The following is an 11601-nucleotide window of genomic DNA, read 5'->3' as shown; positions in this document are numbered from 1 at the left end:
TGTGTATATGACATGATCATTTCTTTATCAACTGTGTAACCTATATGTTCTGATTTCAAAAATTAACCCTTGTCATCCACAACAATAGGGAGGATTCGATGTAAGATATCAAGTTGGGTGCAGCAAGTGGCTGAAATGGTTAGTGTGAAGGTGCACTTTGGGGAGAACATTTTGTTTATGTTTATGCAGCAGGACTGATTACCCAAAGACAAGTATTCGATGTACATCCAAATGGTTTTCATAACTTCTCCTTCTGTGGCTCCAGTAGATAAATATTTAATGAGGCTAGCATTTCCTTGTTGCGGGCAGAATGTGAGGTCTTCTTAGAACAGAGAAATTCAACCTTTGTAGAATTTGATGGAGAAGCAGCTGCTTTAAACGTGAACCTCGGGTTGAGGTCAAGAAGGACCCAACAATTAACAGAAAGTCTGTGAACGTGGTTCCTTCCCTACTAAGGGACCTAGTGATTCTCCTTTCATCTTCCTTGTCCATTGTTTATTGAAATACCTCCACCTGCCCACCTGCCCTGGTCACAGCGGGCAGAGAGGCTGGACCACTGCTATTTGAGGACGGGGGTACCTGACACAGCCAGAGCTAAACCATTCATCTGCTTGCCTAACACATGTGTGTGTCCAGGGCCTCCCTCAGGCCAGGGGGAACACAGGGATCAGCAAGAGAGAGAAGAATCTGCCCCATGGAGCTTCCATGGAGCTTCGGGAGCCAGAAAGTAAACTAGGAAACAAATAAATGATGAAGAAATGCTGGGAAGGAAAGTGTTGCGAGTTCAAGGGATGGAGGAAGGGAATGTGGATGGTTCCCCCAGAAGTCAGAGATGTGACAGTCAAGCAGCCCTGAATGGAGGGAGGCAATTCTGGGGGGAGGTTCTTGCAGGCAGAGGGAAAAGCAAAAGCAGCACACTGAAAAGAAGGTGAACCTGCTTGTCTGAGGATCAGAAGAAAGCCCACGTGTCTGGGTGGAGGGAACATGGTCAGGAAGTGGTGAAATCATCAGGGTAGCCAGGGGTCCAATCACAGGAGGCCTGGAAGCCAGGCAAAGTAAAGCTTTCTTTAACGTGCTAGTTTAGCAAAATTGAATGAACAGATTAAAAAAAAAAAAAAGAAAAGATTAGATGAGAAAGGAAGTGAAAGAAATGGTAAATGAATAAAAAAATAGAACGAGTTTTATGGGAGAAAATCCTAAAAATAACATGTTTGGAGAATGACCTTAAATCCAAATGACCTCCCCAGTTTAAACCCTTGAAGATTGCACACACTTAGATCATAAACACACCAATCACAGACGAGCCTGTATTTTCTTCTCGAAATGGTTTAAGTCCTTCCAGGCCCTGACCAGGAATCTGTGTAGCTGCTTCTCCTACTCGCTGCCATGAGACTGAATTTTCCTAGTCTCACGGACCCTCCCTTCCTGCCCCTACCAGGGAAAAGAAGGCTAGTTTAAGGGAATAGACTTAAAAGTAAGTAATGTTTTTAGTGAGAATCTTAATGTCCCAAACCCAAGCCCCTGAAAGTTTGTTAAATATCAGTTTCACAATGGCCATCAACTTCTTATAACACCCCCATCAACTTCTTATAACACACCCAATGTGGCAGGGAAAATTAGAGCCCTGGAGACTTCCCATTCTCACGTCCTTGCCACAGATCCCGTGTTCTTCAGGTTCTTCACCTTAAAGGAAGAACACTGCCTAGAGTAAAGTAATACTGAATGAAGAACTCTGTCCTCCCATAATCACTACTAAACAAAAATAACCGAGCCTAGTGAAGCCACACGCCTTCCACAGCTGCAGCCCCAGATAGGACTGCACCTGTCGTCTCTGTGTCATTGCTGTCAAGTGACTCTTTTTTCCCTTTGACTTTAGTTATTTCAAAAACTTTCGATACTGCTCCTATGCTCCCCATGTCCGAATATGTATGCCCTTGACTGACGGCATTTCTTCATTTGAGGACCTCTTGGCTAACAATATCCTCAGAGTATTTGTCTGGGTTATAGCTTTCATAACCTGCTTTGGAAATCTTTTTGTCATTGGCATGAGATCTTTCATTAAAGCTGAAAACACGACTCACGCTACGTCCATCAAAATCCTTTGCTGTAAGTATATTTCCCGTGTAAATGGATTAAGGGTATCTTCAGTGTGCTGTGCTCTAGATTATATCAGCCTTCAGCAAATGGCATTTAATATGAGTTACATATTCTGGGAAATTTTTTTTTAAGTATGAAAGTCCTATTGTTCTCTTTGGTTACTCTGTTCTGGATTGCATGAGTCTGCAGTGATTTATGTCTTGGAAATGAAGTAACAGGGAGTCAATGAGTCAAGGGATGGATTATAGAAGGACAGGTTGTAGGTTACAAAACTATGCTTTGTTTAACCTTTAATTGCAGTAACATCCATGTTCCTCAAGCCCAGAAAATTACTGCTTTTATTAAATATGTAAGTTATATTTTTTACTGTTTAAAACCTAGATTCCCTACATGACCCAATGGACTGTAGCCCACCAGCCTCCTCTGTCCATAGGAGTCTCAATGCAAGAATACTGGAGTGGATTGCCATACCCTCCTCCAGGGAATCTTCCCGACCCAGGGATCAAACCTGTGTCTCTTATGTCTCCTGTATTGGCAGGCAGGTTCTTTACCACTAGCACCACCTGGGAAGCCCAGGCTCCCCACAACCCTAATTATCTCCCTACCACCACTTTTTCAAAATTATAAAGATGCAGTGTAGTACTTTAGAGATAATATACCTTTTGAAGTCTGTTGACTTCAAACAGTACTCCTAAGTACTATTGTGGGTGTTTACGTTAGTTCGTTTAGGACAGTATAGAGGAAGCAGATCTAATCAGAAAACGAAGACAGAGATGCTGAAACTGCCAACACACACTCTGTGATTCTTCAACAGGTGCGGACTGCCTGATGGGTGTGTATCTGTTCTTCATTGGCCTTTGCGATCTAAAGTACCGAGGGCAGTATCAGAAGTACGCGCTGCTGTGGATGGAGAGCTTGCAGTGCCGCCTCCTGGGCTTCCTGGCCATGCTGTCCACTGAGGTCTCTGTCCTCTTGCTCACATACTTGACCCTGGAGAAGTTCCTGGCCGTTGTCTTTCCCTTCAGTAACATTCGTCCTGGAAAATGGCAGACCCTGGCCGTCCTCATCTGCATCTGGATTGTGGGGTTCTTAATAGCTGTGACTCCATTGTGGAAAGAGGATTATTTTGGAAACTTTTATGGAAAAAATGGAGTATGTTTCCCACTTTATTATGACCAAACAGAAGATATTGGAAGCAAAGGGTATTCTCTTGGAATTTTCCTAGGTAACTTATTTCTCATTTCCTGGACAAACATCATTTTGATAGAAGTACCTCAAATTTCAGTAAAGCCATATTTGTCCATTTCAGAAAGTAAGCAAATATAGTTAAGACTGTCTCCTTTTTTTAAAGAAAAGTTCTTGCTGCATATTTATAAGTGTTTTATTAAATTTTTATTAAAAGATTTAGTATGAAAAACAAAAACATACTGTCAGGATCTCCAAATGATCTTTTTTATTATCTGTGAGACCCTTTGATTTTATGTTCATACACAATGACAATGATCTGGAGGAATTCCAGTTCACTGCCATGTCCTGTGACCCTTCCAAGTTATTTGAACTCATTTTTTCACAGTCTAGATATGAGCCAAATAAATAATAATAACAAAATTCTTGAAATTCACTAGCAGGAGATTATTTGAATGGAAATGCCAGAAAAGTTTATTGCCTTTCATAAATGCAGCTCTAGAGTCAGCAACAGAAGGGTGCTTTTCCATTTCCTTAATTCTTCCTAATTTGTTAGAAAAGAAAACCCAACCTTTTCTATTACAAGTGAATGAGAAGTTTAGCCCCTAAAGATTAAAAAAATGTTTTATATTGTCTAATAGGTATCTCTCTTGCTTAGCACTAAGGCCATCTCTGTGTTCTGTCTTTAACCAGGGCTGTATCATCAATTCAGTTCCCCCCTTCGCATCTGGTCCCCTCATCTAAGGAAGAAATAAGCTCTGTCATCCTTTCTTTTTCATCAAATGTTTTTTCTTCAAAATATGCCTCTGACTTCTCTTTCTTTCAGTCTCTATCTGCTGCTGTACCTTTCTTTAAAGCCTTATGACCTTCACCCTGAATTATTACATTAGTACTTGCTGGTGTTTTGGCCTCTGGGGTCTTTGCTCTCCTGTTTATCTGTTCACCACCTGAGTATCCCAAGGACTGAGTATCCTCTGCTTGGAGACCTTTAGGAACCCCTACAACCAGGGTTAAGTTTAAATTAGTCACTTTAAAGCCCATCACAAAATGGCCCTAAGCACAATTCCCAGCTATTCTGGTCCTATTCCTTCTCCCTCTGAAAAAGAAAACACTTAATTTGCACCATTTTAATAATACTTCTCACACACAAGCCTATTTGGTAGTTGTGTTTCATGGCTATATCATGTCTGCAGTAATGTAAGCCGTTCCCAGTAGAGGTGCACTTCATGGAAAACTTCCCTCCCCGACACACGCATAGCCACACACACACACACACACTAACTACCTTATATTCATGGATTCAAAAAGGATTTATTGAGCACCTACTATAGGCCAGGCACTGTTCTGGGTACTGGAGATCAAATAGATTGGTCCCCACAGACCTGCAGCCAGCAAGGAGGATGAAGACAAGTAAACACGTCCTTGTGTCACCAGCTGACAGAAGCCAGGAAGGAGGAGTGCAGACTGTCCTAGAAGCCCAAGATCTGAGGACCGGGGAAGGCGCCTCAGGAAAAATTAGCCCAAATGGGGGCCCAAAGCATGAGGATACACGGGCCAAGTGAAGGCAGACATTGTGTTCCAGGAGTCAGAGACCCGCAGCCAGGGAACAGGCCCAGATACAGGGCAAAAGAAGTTTGTGTGGCTGGATCTTGTGGTGGAGGTGTGGGGTGGTTGACAGGGTTTAGCACACGCGCACACACACACACACACACACACAAATATCATCTGCGTTTACACAGCTTATGTGTGAGACATGGAGACTTAAAGGCCAATATTTTTGCTTAAAAATAAGAATATATAGTTTTAAAATAATTTATAAATTTTAGAATATATTTAGATTTAGAGAAAAGTTGCAAAGACAGTACAGTTTCCTGTATTCCAGACATGCCTCACCAGATTCCACTGTTGTTAACATCTCACATTCCTATGGTGTTTCCAGAACATACACTTCTGAACCTTTCTATAGGTCTGTTTTCAGGATTTGTACCGGAGAAACATCTTTAACAGTCTTTTTTTTTTTATTTATTCTTAACTTTCTGACAGTAGACCTAAGATCAACCCATTTTGTGAAATCCAATTGTATGGTTTTGTAATGAGATTCCATGCGAAATGTTTTGGATAAAAAAAATGAAACACCATGAGTTTATAGTATTTTTCCCTAGACTTTACTAGTCTTACATACAATCTACTCAGATGGACGTTTTAAAACAACTTTGAAATTATATGGATATTTTACATTCACTATAAGGAATAAGATGAGCCCTCAGGATTTTTATGGTAGCAAGAATATAACAAAGTGACCAAAAAGTCACGATCGTGGGATAAGTGGCTCTAAAGCAGTAATTCATATAGTTGACTTTTTAGTTTTTCTCTTACTCTTTTTTCTAAAATAGTCTAAAGAGTTCTGAATTTGGGTTTAGATGACTATGGACAATCTGAAGGAAAATAAAGATTTTTTTTTGTCCTAGGTATTATTTTGATTTAAGACCAATAAACATGAGAAATAATGTTTCTGATGCTATTATCTTCTTGATATCCCAAGGTTATCTTAATCATATTTATAAGATAAAGGAATAGGGCATATTGATTTTTTGATATGTACATGTGATTATAGTAATCCCTTAAGGTTTGAATTTGCAGAGAGATAAAAAATTAAGTAGCCTTTTTCCTGCTTTAAAAAAGCTACAGATTACCCCATGATAGACCTAGATCTGAATTTCAAAGTCTATAATTCTTGGTAATGTGTTTATGTATTTGAAATATCTTTTTGATCTGGCCAACCCAATGCCTTTATTCCAGTTTATAGCCGTGAGTTCAGGGTTTTACCTGATTACCACTTGGCTAATACAAAGAATGGTTCTTGGAAAAGGCACCATACCAAACATCTAAGTAATAGAGTGTTTCTGCTGTTGATGTATACGCCCGAGATGTTAAGAGCTGTGCTTTTCCCAACAGGTGTGAACTTGCTGGCTTTCCTCATTATTGTGTTTTCCTATACTGTCATGTTCTGTTCCATTCAAAAAACTGCCCTGCAGACCTCAGATGAGAGGAGTCACATGGGAAGAGAGGTGGCTGTCGCGAACCGTTTCTTTTTTATAGTGTTCTCTGAAGCCATCTGCTGGATTCCTGTATTTGTAATTAAAATCCTTTCCCTCTCCCGGGTGGAAATACCAGGTCAGTCCCTTCTATGATTCCCAAGCACGTTGTGTCTGCTTTCGTCCTCTGTTTGACGAGGCCAGAATACAGGGTCTTACGTGTAGTGAATTCTCCATAAATCCCTACAGCTTGAGTTATGATTTCCTCAGTGTTTATATACGCATATATACGTATATAAATAAAATATATTATATATTACATATATATTTTTATATAAATAAAATAAATATATATGTGTATATATATAATTTTATTTGTTTTTTACTGTTCTAGCCTTGCTTGCTGTGCGGGCTTTTCTCTAGTTGTGGCGAGTGGGGGCTCCTCTCGAGTTGCGGTGCACGGGCTTCTCATTGCAGTGGCTTCTCTTGTTGCAGAGCACGGGCTCTAGGGCGTGTGGACCCAGCAGTTGCAGTCCGTGGGCTCCAGAGCACAGGCTCAATAGTTTTGGTGCATGGACCTAGCTGCTCTGCAACATGTGGGATATTTCCAGACCAGAAATCGAACCCATGTCTCCTGCATTGGCAGGCGGATTCTTTAGCACTGAGCCACCAGGGAAGCCCTCCTCAGTGTTCTATAATCAGTATTTTAAGATAGGAATTGGATAATGGTGTAAGCCTGACTAGAATAATAAAAACACAGGAGATAGAGAAAAACCGCATCTTAGTGTCTCACTTCCACCGGAGCTAGATAGTGGTGCTTCACCAAAGGTGCGTAAAACAGAACAAAATGTCTATGCCCAGGTTCCAGCCTGCCTCTGAATTCAGTCTGTAGGGACCAAGGCCTGGGTATGGATATTTTAGAAAAGATCGCCCTGAGATTCTGAGGTGCACCCCCCTGGTTAAGAACCACTAGTCTGTTTCACGGCCCTGGCCATGTGGTTGTCACACTGGGCCCGGTGGATGGCTAAGTAACAAACGTGTGTGTGTGCTTAGTCGCTGTCACGTCCAACTCTTGCAACCCCACAGACTATAGCTTCCCAGGCTCTTCTGTCCATGGGATTCTCCAGGCAAGAATACTGGAGGGGGTTGCCGTTTCCTTCTCCAGGGGATCTTCCCAACTCGGGAATCAAATCCAGGTCTCTTGCATTGCAGGCAGACTCTTTAAGTAAAAATCTCCTCCAACTATTTATTTCCCTCTGGCTTGTCAGATGTCTTACAAATGCCACACAACACCCACCACGTCCCTTTAACCTATCAGCTTAGTCTCACGACAAGGTTTTCTGATAGTAGGGGTTGTGGTAGTTCGTTAGTTGCTAAGTTCTATCCGAGTCTTTTGGGACCCTATGGTAGGGTAAGTAGCCCGTCAGGCTCCTCTCTCCATGGGACTTCCCAGGCAAGAATACTGGAGTGGGTTGCCTTTTCCTTCTCCAGGGAAGGAACCTGCATCTCCTGCTTTGCAGGCAGATTCTTTACCACTGAGCCACCAGGGAAGCCTGATAGCAGGGGTAGTAATCGTCATTCTCGGAGAAAGTCTAAGACATTTCAGACCATGATAGGGAACCAGATCAGGAAGAAATTACTATGAAACATTATTGGGCCACACGTTAGTCTTTCTCTACATTTTATAGTTCAGCAGTTTGAGGTTTGTCTTGAATGTCGCAGTGGAACCAGGAGAAAAGTCTTTACCACACTTGACTAAGCCTCTCCTTCCTCGCCCAACTTCCCATGGTGTTGGGAAAACTTAAACCCACCCCTTCCCCACCCTCCAAGAACTGTGGGGTCTTCTCCACCATGACAGGTGGCCAATAGTACCTGGGCTCAGCCACAAAGGTAAGCCGGCTTCAGCCCTCCCATCTCAGTCCTGAGATGATCTAACCTTACACCACCGAGTGACCCTGAGACTAACGGGACACCTCATTCCTGATCACAGCTTCCTTTAAGGACTCAATAGACAAAAAAAAAAAAACAAACCAGTTTTTCTTCCATCACATACTGTTTGTATCTAATTTTTTAAAAAATTAAGGACAAGTAATATATAGTAATATAAAACTTCATTGAATCAATCTAAGATATGCTAAATACAAATGTTTTTCTTTCATATTCTTTCCAGTTAAAAAGAAATAAGGAAAAGAAAGAGAAGACGGGATGAAAAAAGGAGAGGCAAACATAGAAAAAGGAGAAGGGAGAGGTCAAAGGGGAGGAGGAAGGGGCAGATAAGTAGTCAGAGAAGAGATGGAAAGCAAACCGGAAGAAGAACAGAAAGGATGTAGGGAAGAGCGGGACTAAGAGAAGAGCAAGCAACAGTGTGTGAAGGATAAGAAACTGCGGGGTGGGGAAGCAAGAGGTTGCAGTCACAAAGGAGTGGGAGAGGGGAAGGCAGGATGCTGGTCTCCCGAGATGACAGTTCTCTGACTCTGAAGATAGGGGAGGAGGCAGCAGAGTGTGGTGGGTCTGGAGAACCACAGGGCTTAGTGCTGAAAAGGGACGTCCGCAGAGCCGGCCCAGCTCCCGGACATCAGTCATGTAAGTTATCATCAGCCCCTTTCACAGATAAGGCAGTTGAGGTCTGGGGAGCTTAGTGATTTGCCCACAGTCTCAGAGCTAAGAAGTGTGCAAGCCTAGGGTCAGGCTCTATTTGAGGAGGAAAACACATTTCATCCTAACCAAGTAAATGATGTAGTCGGCCCATCGTACCTCTGCATTCCAAATCCATGGATTCAACCAACCGCACACCGAAAGTATTGGGGGAAAGTTTTCCAGAAATTTCCAAAGAACAAAACTTGAATTTGCCTTGTGTTAGCACATATTTGCATAGTATTTACATTGTATTTATAACTCTTTACATTCAAGTACATTGTATTAGGTATTATAAGTAATATAGAGATGATTTAAAGGGAGGATGTACATAAGTTACATGCAAATGCTATGCCATTTTTTATAAGGGACTTAAGAATCTGCTGATTTTGGTATATGTCCCACCGTGGATATCAAGGGACAACTAAATTCAGAAAATGCTCTGTCATCCAAAATATCTCCTCCCTTTTTGTGAAACATTTCCCTTACATTTCCCTTATATTCTATTAGCCTTTGAAAGGCTTCACACAGAAGGAATTCACTGAGTTTTGAGATATATATTTTTTGCTCCTCAGATCTTCTGACTCCATTCTGAATATAGTAGTGTAAGGCAGGAAGATCTTCAGGACTGAAATTTAGACCAAGTTCAGATCTGACTCTAAACCAGAAGATTCCTGGACATTGTCCAATTAATTGCTCTTTTTCCTATTTTTCTATAAGGAGAGGCAATAGAAACTAGAAAAGTACGTATCAATCTATAGTTTATAAAGTGTTTTCACATAATGTTTCCTCCCATATTGCTTTACAACAAATACAGAGTAGTTACTAAAACTCAGAAAAGTTCATGTAGGACCTTGAATCCGTAGCTCCTATGCTCTTCTGGCAAAGAGATTTTCCATAAGGTCAGAGAAGACTTAGATGGAACAGGTAGCCCTCTCAAAAATGGCATTAACTATAGCATGTAATGTGTTTTGTGTGTATTAAATCTTCACCTTTCTTTCACGTTTCGTTTCCTTCTCCAGACACAATCACCTCCTGGGTCGTCATTTTTTTCCTTCCAGTAAACAGTGCCTTGAACCCAATCCTCTACACTCTCACAACCAGCTTTTTCAAGGACAAGTTGAAACAGCTGCTGCACAAACATCGGAGAAAATCCATTTTCAAAACTAAAAAAAAAAGCGTGTCTACTTCCATCATGTGGGCGGATGACTCCTCCGCACTTAAACCTGGGGCTTTGAGCAAAATAAACCTCGAGGACAATATAGTGAAACCAATTTCCTAGTCACGGTTTTGGAGCACTGGGCTTCAAAGGGACTACCTGAAAAAGCACAGCGTTTGGAAGATGACGCCTGCAACGCTTTTCATCTTTACTGAGAGCAAAACTTGACTGCACTGGGAGCATAGTAGGAGGGTGTCGGGCATGACGTTCCGATGGCAGCCGTGGTGTTTACCACCTGAGGACTGTACCTGAGGGTCTCCTCACCCCGACGTGCCTGCGAGGCACTAATGACCCATAAATAGCAGGCTGATGGGCAGTGGACCTCTATCTCGGCAGCACGGCCAACCTACCAATGGATGCCCGCCCTTTGGCCCTGCACAGTCTGCTCTTAAATTGAGTTGCACTGTCATTAAATGAAAACATTCATGACATCTAATTCTAGCGTGGCCATAATCGCATTAAGCCTAAATCGCTTTCCTTGCTTTTTCAACGTCAAATGAATCCATCAGCATCCTGCTGAAGTGATAGCAAAAGGACTTCTGAGATGTCCACTCACCTCAAGTCCTCCCTAAGGAGGCCAGTGGAGCGGCAGCTTTGAAAGCAGAACTTTGCACAAGGCTCGAAGTCTAATATATGACCAGAAGGGCGTGCTGACTATTCACCTGGTACCCTTCACCTTTCTGGCTTGTATGTGATGTCAGAAGAGCTGTGCTCTCAAAATACTTTTCTTAAGGTTGCCCATACCACAGAGGAAAATTGGGCATTACAACTGCCAAAAACTATATTTCCATATGTTTTAAAATGTAATTTCTCTAGAGCATCATCCCTATTGCTGGCAAGTTCTGCCTTCACAGAACACACAGAGAAGTGTGAAGGGGGATTTAAGAATACTGGACTCAAATAAATTCCCACTGTTTTTAACAAAAAAGCTAGTAAGTTTGTTCGTTTTGGAAAATGAAAAGCACTTATGAAGGCCTGGACATGTTTTTGTACTGAAAGATTATATGTGAAAAAAAGAATCAGGTAAATAAAATTCTATTTTGCAATTGTCTGTGTATTATTTTAAGTTCAACAAAGACCACATTCATGTGCTCAGTAGCTTCAGTCATGTCCGACACTATGGACTGTAGCCTGCCAGGCTCCTCTGTCCATGAGATTTTCCTGGCAAGAATCCTGGCGTGAGTTACTGCGCCCTCCTCCAGGGGATCTTCCTGACCCAGGGATCGAATTCATGTCTCCTGTGTTTTCTGCACTGGCAAGCAAATTCTTTTCTGCTGAGCCACCAGGGAAGACCAGCAAAGACCAGTGATAGGGCTTATTGACTATTAACCACTTTTTCTCTAGTAGAGAATATAACTCAGAAACAAACACATAACCTCAGTTAACAAGATGCTTTTTACATTTTTTTTTCTTCCCCCTCTTTTCCAAATC

The 11601-nt window shown here is 41.8% G+C and overlaps 1 protein-coding gene across 2 annotated transcripts in view; it reads left to right on the top strand.

Annotated features, from left to right (window-relative positions):
- RXFP2 (relaxin family peptide receptor 2) overlaps nt 1–11216 on the top strand; it is a gene marked incomplete at its 5' end in the record, with an annotated part of 98540 nt that extends 87324 nt beyond the window's left edge. Inside the window, 4 exons of one of the 2 annotated variants that reach the window (XM_059892002.1) lie at nt 1877–2106; nt 2912–3322; nt 6238–6456; nt 9974–11216. In XM_059892002.1, the coding sequence (XP_059747985.1) occupies nt 1877–2106; nt 2912–3322; nt 6238–6456; nt 9974–10233 (1120 nt within the window). The remainder of the gene's footprint in view (nt 1–1876; nt 2107–2911; nt 3323–6237; nt 6457–9973) is intronic. The other variant, NM_001304277.1, reaches the window with a different exon arrangement.
- Between the last annotated feature and the right edge of the window lie 385 nt (nt 11217–11601).

This window comes from Bos taurus, chromosome 12 (assembly GCF_002263795.3).
Source record: "Bos taurus isolate L1 Dominette 01449 registration number 42190680 breed Hereford chromosome 12, ARS-UCD2.0, whole genome shotgun sequence".
Classification (NCBI taxonomy): Eukaryota; Metazoa; Chordata; class Mammalia; order Artiodactyla; family Bovidae; genus Bos; species Bos taurus.
Note: the sequence above shows the minus strand (reverse complement) of the source record. Positions and strands in the feature narration are given on the sequence as shown.